The sequence below is a fragment of the Siphateles boraxobius genome, unplaced genomic scaffold (assembly GCF_051911475.1).
Source record: "Siphateles boraxobius isolate OS27281-9 unplaced genomic scaffold, OSU_SipBor_1 77, whole genome shotgun sequence".
Classification (NCBI taxonomy): Eukaryota; Metazoa; Chordata; class Actinopteri; order Cypriniformes; family Leuciscidae; genus Siphateles; species Siphateles boraxobius.
Window position 1 is genome coordinate 19,051,677 of NW_027509205.1, and position 20,288 is coordinate 19,071,964.

At 36.5% G+C, this 20,288-nt stretch overlaps 2 protein-coding genes across 4 annotated transcripts in view; one reads left to right on the forward strand and one right to left on the reverse strand.

Annotated features, from left to right (window-relative positions):
* Positions 1–213: 213 nt before the first annotated feature.
* cltrn (collectrin, amino acid transport regulator) lies at positions 214–12,273 on the reverse strand. The gene is made up of 6 exons (XM_077218618.1): positions 12,116–12,273; positions 10,332–10,390; positions 10,122–10,210; positions 6,759–6,875; positions 5,995–6,189; positions 214–2,618 (listed from the first exon to the last, which is right to left on the reverse strand). The coding sequence occupies exons 1-6, from the start codon at positions 12,177–12,179 to the stop codon at positions 2,477–2,479; spliced, it is 666 nt and encodes a 221-aa protein (XP_077074733.1). The 5' UTR covers positions 12,180–12,273; the 3' UTR covers positions 214–2,476.
* The window catches only part of reps2 (RALBP1 associated Eps domain containing 2), a 62,429-nt gene continuing 44,641 nt past the window's right edge, over positions 2,501–20,288 (forward strand). Inside the window, exon 1 of one of the 3 annotated variants that reach the window (XM_077218602.1) lies at positions 2,501–2,645. Coding sequence is in view for 2 of the 3 variants with exons in the window: in XM_077218601.1 (XP_077074716.1) it covers positions 16,481–16,660 (180 nt within the window). In the remaining variant the exon portion in view is untranslated. Of the gene's footprint in view, positions 2,646–16,320; positions 16,661–20,288 lie in introns of those variants that run through there. The other 2 variants (XM_077218601.1, XM_077218600.1) reach the window with 2 other exon arrangements.

Genomic DNA, 20,288 nt, shown 5'->3' on the forward strand with positions numbered 1-20,288 from the left:
AGACGTACAAATGCAACACTAGAGCAAGCGATAGCAACGCCGAGGTTCGATTCCCAGCAGATAAAAATCAGTCTAAATCACTTTGGATAAAAGCATCTGCCAAATGCATTAAAACAAAAATGTAAGACATGATGGAAAACTTCAATATGGATGGAGAAGCATTGTGGTATTCAATATGGAGAAACATAGCGGGATCATACATGATGGAGAGACTTTTTCATGGTAAATTTATTCGTAAATGAAATCCAGATGGGATGTGCAATTAAATTAAAGTCATTTGGTGGAAGTTATTCATCATTAAAGCTCTACAAGTATAAAATGTAAGCGAAACACACTGATGTTTATGATAAAAGCAAACTATTGTGACCAGTCTAACCATACATAAAACATAAAATCACATGTAAAAACATAAAATAAAGGCGTTTTAATACAAAATGAAATGTTAAATAAATTCCATATATTCAACATTGTATGAACCCCACTAAATATTTCATTGTTTTTCTAAAGTTATACATGCAAGTATTTACATTTTAATTGCTGTCAGAACAAAGATAGTGTATGCTTCAGTGGGTATCCTAACTAAAAATGACAACATTAAACAAGTTTAGCTATTACAAATTCAGGGTTTGAACCTTCGCCCTTTTAGTTAGCAGCCGAGTTCATTAACCACAACCTCAAGAACTTATTAAATTCGGCAGTAGGACTCTAGTGATGATCTATTGTATTGGTCTCTGTATTCTTACAGGGCATCAATACAATAATGAGCTTTCTTGTGATATCGGTCCAATATCTCCCTGCGACTGTAGCCCTGCGTGCGGCTCCTGAAGATGGAGGATCCAATTAGTGGAAGAGCGTGCCGTAAATCTCAAGATAAAAACGTTCTCAGAAGTTCAACATCTAATATTCCTCAGGGAGATCTTCTTAATATTCTTCAATCTTCTTTCTCACTCAGCGGAGGATCAAATCTATTAAAGTAGTTGAAGTGTGATGGATGCACAAACCCACATATCGTAAGGGTAAAAAAAAAAACGCTTGTTTTTGACACTAGAAAATTGCCTAATCTGTTACTGTGTGGAAGCGTATCATATTTTCATAAATTATTGATTCTCCCTAATAATTCATTAAACAATGTTGCTGAATAAACAGGCAGATGAGAGCATAATTCAGGCGTCAGCATTTGCTATGGATTACATTGTCAGCTAAATTAAAAACCTCATGAAATGCTTTGATGAGCACTTTTTTTTTTTTTTTTTTTTTGCCTGGGTTCATTTTCTATTTGAACTGGACATTGAGGGCAGGACATATTGCAAAAAAAATTATTTTAAAAATGTTTGTCAGCTTTTAGTAGTACACTAGTATATTGATCTGTCAGCCTTGAAACTAACACCCAGCTAACAGGGACACAGAACACACAAAGTTCCAGAACCTTCCGGCAAGGTTCTCTCAAAGTTATGAACAAACATTCGTTCAGTAACGTTAATACAATGTTCATACAAAGTTATCTGGTCTTTAATGACGTTTGCAAAACATTACCATGAAAACCCACTGTGTTTTAGATTATGGAAGGCACTTCCAGTTTGGGGAAGTTCCACTCAAAAGACTGAAACAAATCATTTCCAACCATTAGGTTGCTCCACAAATAATCCTTATCCGTCAGTTTGACTGAATGAGCTGTACAATTTTCTATTTTCAGACTTCAATGTGACACAGTATAACAAGAATATCTGTCAAGAACTCTTTTACAGTCGCTGGATTTTTTCCCTCCTGATTATTTTCTTTTTTCCTTTATATTCCGCTGTAACAGTATGAAAAAGGATAACATATACTGTGCATTTATGATCTGCTCTCCCGATTTAATTTACGATATACCTCATTGATAATTCACTGAAATGCACAAAGAATTTTTTCTCCTCAAATCCTCACGTATCTTTTCAGGTTTGTTTTCACATGGATGCTTTCAAATGTAATTGTCTCCTCTTTTCGCTTCTAATCTTATATTATTATTAGCAATGTTTACCGGAATGTTTCTAGACCAGGTCAATAAAATATTCATTGTCTATCGCAATGACGGAAGTCAATTTGAATTATCTCTGAATGTTCCAGTTAATGAACATTTTTGATTAAGGCAACGTATGTTAGATAATACAGACATATATTACTACAGTGATATTTATTCATGGTCTGTTGGAGTAATTTGTTAATGCTTTTACACTATTAAATGTCCTTTTATTGTTCAGTGGTTAAAGCGTGTGTAGAATAACGTCATCTCATTTTACCCAGTTTTTGAAAATGCTTATTACATTCATAGATCGAATCTTTCGCTGATTGTTTACAGTTAAATGGAAGTTACTCCCATAATTTGTGCAAAGCATCATGGGGCGTAGGAAAAAGGGGAATAAATTAATTTAATTCTTTGGGATATCTGAAGCATTTTAGAGGTTATGTGATACTGAATGGCTTTACTTTTTCTCTGTGTCTACAGCTGGGTGAAGCGGCCGTCGTTTGAGAACGCTTGGTTATAGACACCATCTTCCCCTTTAAGGCTTGAAAGTGTGGTTCCGTTCTCTTTGACTATTCCCCCATCCTCTTCTGCAAAACCAGCAGCTTTGTCTTTGGCTCTGTGGTGGGTAAAGCATCATAAACAGGTCAGATCAGAATACAGGGATGGTAACATCAAGGTATGTTGGTATCTAAGGCCATGTTTACACCCGGTATTAAAGGTTTTATCAGCGATTTCAGGCCCAAAAAAGGCCCAAACATAAATTACCACATTCATCTAATCTTTCCTAACCATCCGCTAGCTGCCCGCCCCATAAGCAGGCTGTCAAAAAAACGCGTCTCTGTAGGCAGCCTGGGCTCTGGGATCTGCACACAAAAACAATTGGTTCCACCAACCACCCGAAACCAAAATAAATAGTGTTCCAACCAATCACTGACTGGGGTGGGTGTTGTGAGGTATTGTGCTCGTGCACGGCTGCACGCGAAGTCGGAGTTGAAGTAGAAGCCAGCGTCTATCAACGAACAAGAGAAATTGAACTGATGAGCTTCAATCATTTTTTTTCAAGAAAGATATTTTCACACACAGTTCACATCCAAAAAAGTCAGCACTTTTTGTGTCTTGGAATAAACACAATGGTATTCCCTCTTCCTAATCCTCCTCCTCCTCTTGAGGATTGACTCAGGCATGTTCAATTTCTCTTGTTCGTTGATAGACGCTGGCTGAGACACGTTTTTTTGACGGCCTGCTTATGGGGCGGGCATCTAGCGGATCGTTAGGAAAGATTAGATGAATGTGATCATTTATGTTTGGGCCTTTTTTGGGCCTGAAATCGCTGATACAACCTTTAAGATGTGTTTCGGTTGATCGGATCACGAGTGGACGACACTAAATACAGGTGTAAACGTGGTCTAAAACGTTTTGAGCTTGTCCACTTTCAACCACTTCCAGAGTTAGTCGAAAACACATTCTACCGGATCGCATTCTTAGTGTAAACACTCATGTGGTCGAATGTGTTCAAACAGCCACAAAACACTGTCTACTCTCCGTCTACTGACATAATGCGTAAACATGGGAAGCGCGCTAGACAGATGGGATTTAAACTTTTTTGGCTGAAGACCCAAGTTTGATTTGAAGACGAAAATGTACCAGGCACTATTCTCACACCATTCCTGATTTCTAACACACACTCAAAGCGCTCTACTGGTCTTGCGGCTATCAAAGCAGAAATGAAAGCTGCGGCTCTCCATATGTTTTTCCGTCGTCTCCGGTCGTGTTAATATGTAAATTACGTGAGCTTATTTCGTCCATCAGATCGAAAGATCTGGAAAAAGAGTCACTTCTGTCTAGTCTATTTCTTGGTGTTGTGACAGAGCCCTGACACTCCTGTTTTGTCTTGTCTGTACGTGTGCCTTGTTTCATGTGCTTTCATGTCATGTTTTGTGTTGTGCTGTGTTGCAGCTTGTGTTTTTCACTGGCTGTGTGCTTTCATGTTGTTATGTTTTGTGTGAACACGTGGCCTATGAGTGTTTTCATTAGCAGCGTGTTCATGGGAAACACACCCCAGCACAAGACTGAAAACACAAGGAGAATAATTAGGGAGAGCAAACAAAGCAGGTAATGAGGGAGGACAGGTGGGGCAAATCAACCAATAATCAGGTAACAAGATGGACAGGACAATCGACAGGAGAGCACATGGCACAGGGAAACATGACAATACATGTGCTCACACCAAACGTGACAAACACATGAGCACAAACACAATCACCAACCATGTGCCCCAACAAAACAAGACGTACAACGACGAAACTCGATGCTTCGCTACCATAGTATGATGCATCGTTGAAGAAATCAACTAGCTAGTCCCGACTGTTTCCCAAAAACGTATTGTCGCAAAGTGGTCCGTCAATCACGTTGGTTTATGTCGGCACGCAGGTGGTTGAGTAATAACTTCTTTTAATGAAACTGTTTGAGATCGAATTAATGCTAGATGTTTTGATATAAATTAAAGACATGGCATCTGAGGATTATTTCTCATTCTTCTCGATTATTTTGCTTTATTTCCAGATTCAATCATAGGCTCGTTCTTATATAATAGAGCACGTTCGCACGAGCATGCGCAATCTTCAAAAACAGTACTTTAAATCTTGACAAACTCAAAGATGTAAATGACATTTGTATGTATTCTAAATAAAATACACAGGATCAGGATCTTACTGAATGTCAGCTTGCTTATTTTGCTCAAGATACGCTCAAGTCCACATGTCATGCAATCTAAAAAACTATGCTTCTAACCACAGCTCGAGAGCTGTCGTTTCAACCACACACCTTTGCAATGCTGTTTGCCAATGTTCGTTGGAACGATGGTTTCGGGAAACACTGACTCGTTCAACTACCGATAACGATGGAACTTGCGACCATAGTTGGCTAACGATGCTTTCGGGAAACGCACACCTGGTTTGTCGTCTAAGGTACCCTCATGTTTTTTGTATCCTGCTAAGTCTTGCTTTTCCCCCTCGGGATAGTTTTTGTTTGTTTTTGTTTTAATTTTATACTTAATAAAAACCCATTGTCCTGCACTTGAGTCCTTGCTACTTCCACCTACACAAACCCTGACACATTTACCCACCCATAGACCCTCCCCTCGAAGATTTCAGCACAGAAGTGGTTGAAAGTGGACAAAAGAGACTGATTAAAACACCAGGTGTTAACGGGTTTGTTTCTCCCTCGTCTGCTTGTGATCCGATCTATCTTTTCCGATCTATTAAGATATTACTTTCTTAATAGTAGGTGTAAAGTAAACAAAGCCTTGAAGACATCCAACAGTTTTACACAGGGATCATCGACTTTCATTTTCACACCTCTAAACATGACGCATTAAAACATTTTACCAGCCCCACATTTTATAATGGTAGAGTTGAAACAGAAATGAACAACTGCAACCAAATATTTTGGTATAAAATGACAACTTAAAACTTGGGGGAAAAACTGTATAGACCTTATGCATAGAATTTTGTCTTTAAACTTGTTTTTGCCGTAGCTCTGTATATTTCTATGGCATTGCTGTCGAAGAGTAATTAGCTAGTGAAGTGGATTTACTTATTCTAGAGTTAATTAGAGTTATCATGAGCTGTGTAATGTTTGAAACGGATGTCATAACAAATGTCAGTAAACCGGGAAGATTTTAAGACAAGCGGTTCATTCATAACTCCGTAAGCTCTCACCTTCATGCAGTTGAAATACAAACCGGAAGACAGAACACAACGAGCGCAGTGCTGAAAAAGGGCCGGATCTACATAAGGTCTATACAGTACATATGAGAAAGGACAGTTTAACATTTAGTTTAGTTTGCTCTGCTGTAATGTGATCACACATATATACGAAAGCTTAGACAAAATCTGATCACTTGTGGGCACAGGAGATTAAATGTGTGGTTATCACCTGTGATGGATGTTAATAATTTCAATGAAATCGTCTGCCAAAAGAACATTACTGACCGTCGTCGTTTGCTAACTGTAGACATCAGTAAAGCTATGAGCCCTACTGCCACAGCACCCATGACCACACCAAACACGATGAACCATGGAGGAGTGTCGTATGTGATCGGGGCCGCCAGCGTCGGCGGGATTCCCACGAACTCCAGGGTCGTGTCCGATAGCAGGAACGCATTGTTTATGCGATGCTTACTCAACCTGGAATCATAAATCATGTGTTAGGGAATCTGGCAAGCCAAAGGATAATCATCACAGATCTAGATGACCTATCCACCTTATTTTGCAAGACGGAAGTGAAGGTGCGAGACATCCGATTCATTAGCCGCTATACACTCTTAGGAAAAAAAGTTTCAATGAGGTTCTAATCAAAACCCTAGGTTTCATGACTCGATTTTAAAGAACGCTTTATGGTTCTATATAAGGAAAAATGTCTTAAATGACTGCAAAATACTTGTTCATGTTTAACAGGTTGTTTTTTTTTTGTCTGGTGATAAAGTATGTCACGAGCTGTTTAATTCATAAAATATTAAATATTATATTATCTACAAAAGCAGATATACACTACAAGTGCACATTAAATACAGTTAAGCGCTCAAGGATAGCTGCTTGTATAGTAAGCATTCAGCAAGGCGACTCAATGGAGTGTTTAAAACAGCCGTCAATTTTGCAATAGCATGTCACGTTGATGCCCATGTGCAGTCTACCAGTTAGTGAGCGATCTGCACATAAATCCTAAACCTATAACCTGCAGCACAGCATTGACTCACCTCACTGCTTGCTCCACTTGTTCTTTAGGGATCAGTCGGGTTGGATCATCCGGCGACGTCACCACGAACACGAACGACACTCTTTGCGTATCATTGCACACCAGTATGTTTGCAATACTGGAAAGGATTATTTAAATGAGGGAAAAAAAAACATTATTTTTGTGAGGCTAATGGTGTGGCTGGTGTTTGTTATGTGGTGATTTTGGAAAAAAATAGAGGGCATAGAAAATGCACTGGAAATGATCAAACAGTCTCACACAAACACATATAAACTTACACAGCAAAAAACAACAACATTTTTATCATTGATATGAAAAGAAAATTTGTGTGAGATAAGGTTTTTTTATATAAATTTAGAATTTTGTGTTTATTAACTGTTTCTTAACTATTTTTTTCATGTTTTAAACCTAATATGTCTGATTAGTGTAAAATTGCGTGAGATTATCAGGCTTTTTTTAGAGGATATATTTTAAATATATTTTAAATGTTTTGTTTCGTAATTGTTTGTGTTTGTTAACTAATTGTTTTTTCATGTTTTAAATCTAATTAGTATACTCATCTAGTGTAGGCTACTTCTAAAAGTTGACAAAGTTAACTTTTAGCAGTCACAAACATTTAAAATTTACAGTCTGGGAAAACAAAGAAAAAATTGATGACTTTGATTTGATCAAATGTTCTGTCTTAATAATAAGATTGTCCCTTCTACTAATATCACCTGTGTAACTGTGATGCTAAATCCTATTGGATATATATATATATATATATATATATATATATATATAATTATTTTATTTTTTTAAAGGATGAGCCCTTTAACATGTCCCAAATTTCCTATTTATGTCCAAATATGTCAATAAATACTTTTAAAGAATATTTATTTGCCAATTTCAACATAATATGATATGATGATAATCAGAATGTTTTTTGAGCATCAAATCATCATATCAGAATGATTAATGAAGGATCATGTGACACTGAAGACTGGAGGAATGATGCTGAAAATTCAGCTTTGATCACAGGAATAAATTACATTTTTAAAATATATTTAAATAGAAAACAGTTAATATATTAAATTATTTTTGTTCAAAGAAATGCTGCTCTTATCCCAACATTTTGAACGTTAGTATATATATTCTCTGAAGTCTTACTATTTGATGCAGTTTTGCTTCTCAAGTAAATAAAAAAAAAGTATTTTCTTTTAAGAATGCTTAGTTATTAATAAAATAATTGCCAATAAATCAGTAAATCACATAATGTCAGTAGACTTAGTTTCCCGGTTGTATACTGGATGCAGCCAGTAAGAATCAAGCAGACGCAGGCGTCTCATCATTGTAACATGATGCTGCAAAAGAACCACACGCTCCCTATCCAGTGTCCCGGCATCAATCAATACTGCTGTTCTCTCATAAACAAGCCTCAAGCATCTCTGCAACACTTCAGCTGTGAGATTTCACAATCGTTAGGGGCCGATATCTGGCTGGGAAAGGTTAACCGCAATTGATTTCCCTTGACCCATTAGCATTTATATCGGCCCGTAATTACACCCGTAAAACTAATCAGACTTGCTTTCCCTACAACTGAGAGCGGCTCAATTGCATGAATATAATTAAGGGGGAAAACATTTAATCCAGTAAAACAGGACAGTCCTAAAATTGCATCATGCATTTCTCTTTTCACCTGTATGATCACTGTTAATATTAAATGTGTAAAATTACTGCTAGATTACAGTGCTTTGGTAATAATCCGTCATTACACAAAATTATATCTACTTAATGCACATCATACCTCATTAGGAGAAAATGTAGATTCAGCGTACACTGCAGCGTTACCTGATATGTGATATTTTGTCAGATTTAATTTTAAAGCACATAATTTATCTCTTAATATAATCTTAATTAATGTCATTTGAAAGCTTCTTTGAATTATCTGTCAAATGATTAATATGTGATATAAATAACTGTATCACACTGAGCGTAAAGCTTCATTGCCGTCTCGTAACGCTGGGATTTTTTTGGGGGGGAGTTTTAAACGCACTAGGCGAAAATCATACGTCTCAGTACAAATCATTGACATCCTAGGGAAAACAGAGTGGGATGAGAAAAATGGCAAAGTTTGCTACTTAGGGTTAGGAGTTTGTTCAAATTCCTAAGTGAGAAAAAGAAAAGTAACTGGAAAAACAACAAAGGCAAGAAGATAAGGAAGGCTGTTGAAATGCTTTTCTGGCCTGGAAGCTGATATAGATTTGTGTGTCAGCAGCGTAGCAATGGAATCTGAACACGTGCCATCAAATTATTTGCCGAAGGGGAAGCATATAAATTGGAAAGAGGAGAGGGCCGTGATTGGAGCCTTGGGGGACACACCACGTAAGACTGGAACAGTACATGATCTATGTTCCTCAATAGATACAAATTACTGCCTTGTGCTAAGAAATTATGTTAGCCAGAGGAAATCTCTACCAGTGATGCCAATGGCTGATAAGCGGTGAGTAGAATATAACGGCAGACAAGCTCCAAATCTGCCGGATATTAAAATTTCACGCTTTAAATGGAAAACACCTCTGTAATTTCTACATAAAAATACACGTTACACAAAACAATGCAAAGTAATACAATGCAAAGCAATATACAATTACATAATCTTGGTTAATCTGAAATTGTTAACCCCTCTGTCATAGTGTAACATAATGCAATGTAATGTAATGCCAAGCAAAGTTACAACATAAAACAATGCAAAGTAATGGAGCGCGGCGGAAGCAAAGCAATGCAATATAAGATAATATAAACTTGCTTTATCTGAAAGAATTTTCTCATTTGAATATTTATGAGATTAATAACATTGATATGACAAGTACAGCATGCAAAAATCAAGCCAGTTTTAATAACTGCTTTTCCATCTAGACATGTTGCCAAATAATTCACTTTAGTTGTTTCAAGTCCTCTGAAACATACTGCCAGTTTCCCTCAGGTACTTAAAGTGCACACAGCATTTGAAAGTGTCTCTAGCTGTGCAAAGCACATGCATATTTAATGAAGCTTACGATTGGCTGTCTGTGTCTAAACAACCCATGTTGCATTTTAGCACCTCAATGTTTCACACTGTTGCAGCCGTTGACTGGCCTTGTCGGGACATTTATTCCTGACAGTGATGACAAAATCTGACCCATCCCCTACATGCACGACTAACAAAGAGACTCCCGCAGCCGTCAGCTCTTACTAAACGTCTGTGGTCAAACCATTCCGCTCACGTTTTCAATCACAATCAGAGTGGTCATCACACAAACAGCCATGGACTGACCAGTTTTGGTGTTGATTATCTTTCGTTAAGTGTGTCATCATGTCGTGTGTGGGAGAGTGGCGGTCTCACTTGTAGTCCTGACTAGATTGATTTGCTCGTCTCATCGCAAACGCCAGAGTAGATCGGAAGAGAAACATCTCACTCTTATTCCACTCATACTGAGAGAGAGAGAGAGAATGAAAAAATGTTTAATTATTTAACATTCTGCACAGGAGATCAATATCCCTGAATAAAATTATGAAACTAAATGAAAAGAGGTGAAACAAAACCAAACCCAACTGCTTTATCTCCGAGGGCCGTCCTAATGCTGAGTCTGACTTTGAATCCATCCTTGCTCTCTACAGAGAGAGAGAGAGAGAGTTTATTCACAAAACATCTGGTTTTGTTGTTGTGTGGATCCGTGTACTTCCTGTTCTTTGTGGGCTGATAAGGTTTCTGCAGTGTGTGTCCTTATTTACCGTCCTCCTAAAAGATCCTCGTTTGGGAATTCATTTGTCACTATATTTCTCAGTGGTTTGTCAAGATACTGAAGAGGATGAGATAAGCTTAGATGTCAAACAAGAAACCCAGTCTGTGTTTTTGGTCAGACAACAAAGTGGCATAATCAAGTTTAGGATGTTTAGACGCTTTAGCTATGCTTTTTTTATCCTTATTTAAACTCTCTTGAAGTTTCATTTCACTGCAATTTCACACTCCCTCTGAACAGTTTCACTTTCTTCTTTGCCCTCAAATGTATCCTGAATTGAGTTCCCTTTTCCAGGCGAATATCTCAAAAACATCACAAAATAATAGTGAAAAAAGTTTTGTTTAAAGACAGTGAAGCACATTTTAGGAGCATTATGATTTATGAATTAAATGCAGGATTATTATTGTTAACTTTATCTGAACCCATAAACAACATTTTTGTTGAAACAAAATAAATGTTAAGTAAAACAAAATAAAAAAAATGAATAAAACAAGGTGACATCTCATTCAGTGTAACTTGAAGTACTAAAATAACTAATAAATACATTTAATGAATTAATATTATGTAGACATATTTTAAAAACTTAATAAAATAACAAAATTAAACAACAAAACTAAAAGAAAAATGAAATCAGAAAATATAAAAAATAAATTCTAATCAAAAAATTAATAAAAACTATAATAGATAGCATTGATTAAATGACATTTAAGCACATTTCCTGTAAAATTCTCATTATAATGCATACAGATATTTTACTTTGAGGTGGTTTTATTACAGACAATTTAAATACATTAAATTTAAAAAGGCAGTACAAAATCATATATAATTGTTATTTTTGCATTACAGTAACTACAACGAGATGTTTTCCCAAAAAGTATTATAATGTGATTTTTAAAATGAGAAGTGGGGGAAATTTTGCTTGTAATTAGGGCTGCACGATATTGAAGAAAAGTGCGATAACTCGTTAAATAATGCAATATACGTTACAATAATGTACAAAACAGAAATTGAATAATCAAATGTAAAAATAAAACTGCTTTGTCTTCCCTGGATAAATTAAATAAACACTGATTCTTATTAAAGCAATAAAAGTTATTCAGTCAAGAGCAGCGAGTAATATTCTCTTTGATTTTCTCATAACCGACGCGAGTATTCATATCGCGATATGCACATTTTTGATATTTCGATATATTGTGTAGCCCTACATGAAATTTAAAAAATTTCAAATTCTTATTTCAGTGTACTGAGTTTGAGCTGAAACGACCCAGAATCTTTTCTTGACATGTTTTTTGTTTTGTTTTTTTGAGATCCTCCAGTTTATTAATTAAACTGAAAAAGAAAGACATTATTATCTTTAAATTCTCAATTGTAACTCGAATACATTTTCTAGTATATTCATCTCTACCACTACTATTCAGCCTCTCAAGCGGCTCAAAGAACGCCCCAGGTTATCTTTCCACTGTGAAAAAAGACTGAGATTAAAAATGACTGCAGCTGTATCTAAACCTGAGAACAGATGACCAACCCTCGGCAGGCGCAAACATCACAGGAAAACAATTTCACTCAAACAGACACCGTTTCTCTTGCGACGTTTTACCTTTACAAAGATCTTGGGCTACCACGGGCGGCAGGAGTATGAGAAGAAGAACTGCGGTTCGCATCTCTCTATCCGGATGAACTTTAACACGTATGCCACTGAATTCAGCGCTCAGAGATTATAAACCGTTCAGAACATGAGATAGGCTACAAAGAGCTGGACTGAGCCGCTTAATGGTTAAGCAATGACTAGACCTTCCTCCAGACAGAGAGAGAGAGAGAGAGAGAGAGAGAGATAGCCTATATATTAATAGTCTACAAACATGAATGTACATTTAAAAGGAGAGCTGCGTGCTTGGCTCGCTTGCATTGTTTCTGCTGTGAAATTATAATGGGAGTGTGTAAACAGCTCTACTGTTTGCACTCAGGTCTGTGAGTGCATATGAACGTAAATACGTATGATTTCTCTTCATCATAACAACAGATGTGTCTGCGCTGAACTGTTTTCATCCTCTCGCTGTTTTTTTTTTTCTTCTGTTATACCTGTCTTCTCGTCTCAATATGTAAACACGGGCTTTTTACAGCGGTACCATGTGTGATATCAACATGAATCTGAACGTCATTTTGACTTATGACTTTCTTCTGTTGTTTAAAGTCGCGCTGTTTTGTTTTTATGACGCGTTTCCGAGAATGCCGTCGGTAAAAGCACTTCAAAGTGATGGCGGAGCCTACTCACGAATGGGTCAGACATGGGCTGTTTCTAAAAATACAAGGGAAATCAGTTCTCAGATGAAGGCTGCTCTTTCTGTGAACCCCTGATGATTGAAACAAACCGCTTCTTCTTCTGCATCTTTCCTTTGCTTGTTGAGATGAAAGCTTTTCCTACAAGACCAGAAAAGACCAGAAAAAAGTTTGATGGTTAACCAATCTTCTGACACTGCAAGATGAGGAAACGTTCAGTGCTGTTAATTTGTCACCCAATAAAGAGACCAGGTTTACTCATTTATTGTCACACCTCAAGTGTCATATATATATATATATATATATATATATATATATTAGGGTCGGTATTTAAAAAGAAAAAGAAATTAATACTTTTATGCGGCTGATGAAAAGTAACAGTAAGGACAATTTTAGGCTTAAATGTTAAAAAAGATTTCTGTCAAATAAATGCTGTTCTTTTGAACTTTCTATTCAACAAAGAATCCTGAAAAAGTGTCATATAGGCAGCTGTTTTCGATCGATAAAAGTACGCATATATAGCATATTAGAATGATTTCTGAAGGACCATGTGACACTGAAGACTGGAGTAATGATGCTGAAAATTCAGCTTTGATCACAGGAACAAATTACATTTTATCTGTTTTCTATTTGAATATATTTTATTTTGAATTGAAAACTTTTTGTCCACAATATTATACTGGTTTTTTTTACTGTATTTTGTTTAAAGAAATGCAGCCTTGGTGAGCATAAGAGATTAGCTTAAAAAAAATCTTTCTAAAACTCTAACACTTTTCAAATAGCATTTAAAAGTTTGAGGTTGGTGTATATATACTCTGAATATTAGATAAAAGCAAATATTGTAACTTGCTGTAGAACACTAAAATAAATCATTCGCTTAATCAATATTTTGTCATGGAAAAATAAACAACCTTACAACAAGATACATGTATTTGATAAGCAAAATAGCATCAGATATTACATTTCAGAGAATATATCTTGAATAATGTTTTTTTCTTATAGCCCATGGCAATTTTCTAAGCATAAACTCACTAAATGTTGTTACATTTATGCTTAAAACAAGAAACAACGCTGCCAACAGACTCAGAGTAAAAAAAAAAACAACAACACCTAATTCAAGATATCTGAAAACAAGACAGAATATCTAACTCATGGAAATATATCTTATTTTACAGAGGTTTAATTCGATTTTTTTTAAATGGCTTTGCATGAATTCTGCTGTGTGCTTCATAGGATTTTGGTGCCGTTTCAATTACTTTTTCCACATCAGCAAATTCCAAACAGGATATAAAGTCATAGCCTATGAGACTTTCTTTAGAAGAATGAAGCTGTTAGATAAGTGTCTGTCAAATGTAAATGTCATAAAATGTCACGCTTTGCTAACTGAGTGAACTATTGTTTACATGAGAGTTTCAGTCAACACTCAAGAGCTAGGCCTCCTCCTTTATAGTGGGACTGATGATCAATCTTCCGGAAGGTAACATGAAGTTGGCCTACTCAAAATGGATTAACTTGAGCAAAGTCCAAGATGACCCGAGGTAGGGCTGCACAATTAATCGAATTTCAAATTGCGATTACGATTACGGATGCCACGATTACCTAATCGTTCAAAGCCGCGATTACAAAAGAAAATCCACTCTGTGTGTGTGTGTGTGTGTGTGTGTGTGTGTTAAGAGCCTAATTAAGTTATGAGAGGCGAATCACGACTACTTCAGAATACCCAGCACAACATGACATACCAGACAGTGAAAATAATAAAGTCTTTCACCTCAGAAAAACGGACTTTACTGTCCTGTCAGCCGTTATACTGTGCTCGTAGCGCGCACTCTTCAATTGCACGCGCAAATGCGGCGGCGCGCGCTGTGTATCGCTTCACTGTATGAAGTGCAAAAGAAACTACGAGCATGCAACGTCGTTACAATGTAAATTAGTAAGTCACGGAATAAAAGTAAAATACCAATAAATCACGTGTTAGCTGAGATGGATTTGCTTGCAGGTGTGATTTTCATTTCTATTGACCAGGAGCTGTTTCATTAACAGTTCTTGTTAGTATTGTGTATTTACAATGGTAACTGTCCTTTCCATAACCCCAAAATGCCACTTTATTTTCACTTTGTGTTATTTTTTATATTTTTAAATGACTGTGGTGGCTCATATCAACATTGTATTAACAAAAACTAGTTTGCTGCTATTTAATTGCTTTAGCATAGTCCTAATGTTTTTCTTTACTATGAGTCATTCTTACAATTTATGTGTATGTTAAGTAAAGGGGGACAGTACTTGTGTGCGTGTTAACAATTTTTGTGTAAACATGTATTATAATATGCCTATATATATTCAATGTAAATTGTGATAATCGTAATTAATAGTCGCAATTACAATTTCAAGGGAATAATCGGCAATTATGATTTTTGTCATAATCGTGCAGCTCTAACCCGAGGTGTCGAGAAACCGTGCAGAATACGGTTGTCAGGTTTGTATTTGAGTCCTCAGTACGGTTTCAGACAGTACTCGAATCGAGGCGGTAATGTAAGTGTGAACGGGACATTTCGAGACTTACGCCTGTAAGTAAATGCGGTTTTCAATCCAAAAAACTGCGGTGTGAACGTAGTCAGTTGTGAGTTACCAGAAATACAATGTGGCTGAAGTTATGACAGGTTCAGTTCTTCTTGTGTGGCCTGTGAAGTGTCTGTTCTTCTGTTCATGATGGTTTGTGAACTAACTCAAACATGCAACCTTACCTTTTCATGATCATTTATCACCCCACTAGTCTGAGTGCACTTACCCGACACAAGATGGCAGTAAAGATCTTTTTCAAACTCTAATGGAAGTCATTAATACAGACCAACAAAGTTGACTCATCCAAAATATTCAAAATAACTGTGATTTTTTTTTTACCTGATTCATGTCAAATACATAGATTAATACAGTTTACCATTTGAAATTGCAACTCTATGTTTAAAATGAAATAATTAAACAGTAGATAAACAAATGACACAAATGTTTCATTATATTAACTATAATAAATTAAATGCAAATGTACATATAAATATTTGATATAAATATAAAATGTTAAATAATGTCAAAGTCTTTAAACTTTGAACATAAAATGTAAATATAAATATGTAATATAAATGTAACTTTTTAATTGAAAATAGGCCTAAGTTTTTAAATGCAAATATTGAATATACATTGAAATATCAATTAAATATTAAATAATGTGAATATATATAGTACACCTAATAGTTTAAATAAATCTCATTCTTCAAAAGAAACGTAAATATTCAATCTACATTATTTGAAATAAATCTTAGTTTTGAAAGCAAGTGCATTGAATTTTTTTAAAATCTAAATTGTTGACACAATTTAAACATTTACGTAAAAAATATAATGTGTGTGTGTGTGTGTGTGTGTGTGTGTGTGTGTGTGTGTGTGTGTGTGTGTGTGTGTGAGAGAGAGAGTGTGTGTGTGTGTGTGTGTGTGTGTGTGTGAGTGAGTGTGAGTGGTTGTGTGGCGCCTCCGTGCGGTCGGATGTGGAAGCAAATCATCATCTGAGTTCACAGTGTGAGCGTGTGTTAATATGTGCCTGTACTAGAGCACCGCAGAGCGGACGCGACGTGACGCGCCTCCCTCCCTCCGCCACAGGGCCACGGAGAGGCCGTTCGTCTGCGGCTCGCGCTCGGGCATGGATCCGGGATCTGCCGCGGGCACCGGAGGGACCTTCCTTTCCCTGAGCGACAGTGAGCAGAGATGTTACTCCGGGCTCTACGCGCTCTGTCAGCCCGACAGCCTCGGCAAACCGGCGGCGGGGAAAGTGGCGGATCTGTTCCGGGCGTCGCAGCTGCCGGCCGAGACGCTGCACCAGGTGAGCGGGTTCACACGGGTCTCACCGACGCGACGCCCCTGAACGCGTGTTTCGGGGACGCCCTGAGATATTCCGATATCTGCAGTGTCTGTCTGGATGTACAGTACAGTACAGTATCAGTGTGTGTTCAGGAAAGAGTGAAGTTGAGGAACCAGCTTGTGCTTCGAGCTCATGGTATCAGATGGCAATACTATAGTAGGCTACTCTAATATACGCTACTATGGATGAATGATTACTATAATCATTTTCCATTGTAGTGACTTATTTCTTAATAATTACTTTTAATAATTAATTTATTACTTAAATGAATTTCATAGTATTGCCATGGTGCCATGTTTAAAAACATATGTTAGTACCATGGTGCTTTGTGGCACTTGAATCTAGTGTACTAAATGGTATAAGCTACTGTAGTATGCATACTAGAGTATTAGATGCAATAGTGTTGATATAAAAGTATACACTAGATCATATAAAATACACCTTCATAGTATACACTACATAGTGTATTATACTCATTTGATATCTTGTTTGTTCTTTGATGGCATTCTTAGTACAGTTGATGATACAGGATGGTCTAGTCACTCTAGTGATGTATTTTGAACATGATATTGAATGATTACCATATTTATATACTGTGTTATTGTTTTGGCACCACGTTAAAACATGTAGTGTTATACTAGATGCTGTACTTAGTATACACTAATTTAGTGGTATATTATTATAGATGCTTATATGCTTGATAGTGTTTGAGGAATACTATGATTGATCTTGCTGTAATTCAGAGTAATTGCAGTTGTGATTGTAAAAGGCTGAAAGTATGGTCATGTGCTTGTTTTGAAGGCGTTAACTCTTCGATATGTCAGTTTTGAGGAGCATCTGAAGCCTCGTTCTTTGCAAACATCAGTGTCAGTGAAGATGTTCTGCTGATCTTTGTATTACTAGGCATTTTTGTAGAGTAGTGAACATTGCGACCTGTCGCGTGTCACTTGACACGTCATGCGAGTCAGGTGAAAGGTGTTTATTATGTTCAGTCAGTGTGGGTGGTGTTCAAATACTGCTTCTCCGTCCAAATGTGTCTGTTGTCACTGAGGGTGCTGAATAGCTGTGTGTTTGTAAGTGTGTGAAATGTGTGTGAGATGACAGGAAGGGTGCTGCCTCGTTCACACACAGATAACACTGGGCTGGACTGCCTCATGCATCCACAATAATTCCTAGTTTCACTTAAGTATATTTGGAAAGTTTTGCATGTTGCTCTGGTTTACATAATCGGTTCAATAAACCAGTAAAAGAGTTTAACAACATTGACCATATTTAGAAACTTATTTTATTGTAGTATGTCAGAATGGGTCTGCTGTATGTTCACACTAAATGTTATCGTGTGTGTGTGTGTGTGTGTGTGTGTGTGTGTGTGTGTGTGTGTGTGTGTGTGTGTGTGTGTGTGTGTGTCTTTTTTTTTGTTTTTGGATGGCAGTGTGAACTAAAATCACATTAAATTTGAAATTTTCAGATCCAATCTGCCACATTCATATTTGGAACAGTGTTATTTTATGATAATTGATTATAGTTTTCATTCATTTTTATTATTAGTTTTATTTTTATATTTTCAGTTGTAATTTTATTTTATTAACTTAATTTATTTCTCTGGTCATCTAAGTTTATTTTTAATATGTCTGTATAGTTTTTATACATTTTTTTATTTGTTTAAAATTTTTAGGGATGTTTTTTTAATTTCTGTTCATATTTAACTTTTTTTATGTTTTTTTTTTTTTTTAGTTAACTATAAAAACCCTGATTTGGAAGTAAATAAATATGATACAGGTGTTTTTGTTGTTGTTGTTTTTTGCCATGTGACTTCAAGATCACTATTTCAAATAAATGCTGTTCTTTTGAACTTTCTATTCATCAAAGAATCCTGAAAGAAATGTATCACGTGACGGTTTCCACAAAAAAGAAGCAGCACAACTGTTTTCAACATTGATAATAATCAAAAATATTTTTTGAGCTGCAAATCATCATGTTATACTGATTTCTGAAGGATCATGTGACACTGAAGACTGGAGTAATGATGCTGAAAATTCAGCTTTGATCACAGGAATAAATTACATTTTACAATATATTCACATAAAAAAAAAAGTATTTCAAATGTAAATATAATTTCACAACAATACTCTTTTTACTGTAGGCCTATTTTTAATCAAACAAATGCAGCCTTAGTGATCAGAAGAGATTTCTTTAACAATAAAAAACAATAAAGTAATCTTACAGACCCCAAACCTTTTGTAGGTCTATATGATCTCTTATCATGTAGAAGATGATTTCTAAGATCTGTGTGTTCTGGCTCATGCAGGACCAGATGTCCTACAGTTTCAGACACAAATAATTGAGTGTAAACAAAAACGAACCCGGGCTATAATATGAGCTGTGTGTGTCAGCAGGCTTTGGCATGCGTCTGTGCTTCAGTGTGTCATCTCACAGACAGGAAGTCCAGCTCGTCCTTCTGCTCTGTTTCCTGTCCGTTTGCCCCGGTGTGGCGACACATACTGACTTCTCCCCTCGACAGACATGCGAACAGCAACACACACACACACACACACACACACACACACACACACACACACACACACACACACACACACACATACACATGCGCAAAGATATTTAGGGAGGCCGTATTTGAAGGAAGTTTCACACACATAGATATTCTATGACATAGACATCATCAGAGTGATTTTTGGATGTAATTTTTCTACAAAAAATGTTTACTCCTGTTGGATGTGGTTCGTCAGACATTACCCTGGATTAGGGGTGTAACAATATACCGTGTCACAATACATCACAATACAAAAATACAACAATATATATCGTGGATATGACAATATGTATTGTGTGTTGTTAAATAGTTTACAATAGTTTAGTTTACATTAAACTGCTATATATATATATATATATAATGTATAATAATGCAATTGGGGAATAATATTGGCCTATAATTTTAAACGCATCTAGTCAGTGAAAGAGTGCATTTGCTTCAGAATCATGAATTCGTTTTCAGCTTCAGAAGTGAGACACACACCAACAGTTTGTCCTCTTTTGAACTCTGATGTGTCTCACATTGTTGTGTGGATTGCAAAAGCTACGCTATTGCTGTGCTAATTCAACCGTCACACTCTGCTCTCGCTGAGGGAATGTAAAATCAGTGAAGATTGGCCACAATGTGCGTTTATTAAGTAATGAACTTTTTTTTCCTGTGTTTTAGTTAGTTTAATAAGCCTGGCCCTCGGTGTCTCGATAATCTCCAGTGTCTCCTCAGACCCTCATTAAAAGTCAGTGAAGTGAAGTGAGATGATGTGTGATAATTAAAGCGATACGCCGCTGAGAGAGAGGCGTGTGTGTAAAGGGGAATAGAGGAGTCGTTGTGTGTCTGTCAGCTCTTATGATTCTGCGGGATTCATATCAGATCCTGGTGTGATCTGCTCTGTGATGGATGAGTGTTTCTGCTGTATGAATATGATAGTTCCTGGCTCACTGTCAAAACAGGAAGTGGTTGGTGTGTTGCTTTTCATGAATGACAAAGATTTTCACTTCTTTAATTGCACAACAGAGTTTTCCTTCATTTGTTGTTGCACTA

Coding starts and splice junctions, on each gene's coding strand:
- cltrn (XM_077218618.1), bottom strand. CDS start 12,179: ATGCGAACCGCAGTTCTTCTTCTCATACTCCTGCCGCCCGTGGTAGCC. Junction 10,391..12,115: donor AGCCCAAGATCTTTGTAAAG/GTAAAACGTCGC, acceptor CTCTCTCTGTAG/AGAGCAAGGATGGATTCAAA. Junction 6,876..10,121: donor CAATCTAGTCAGGACTACAA/GTGAGACCGCCA, acceptor AATCCTTTCCAG/TATTGCAAACATACTGGTGT.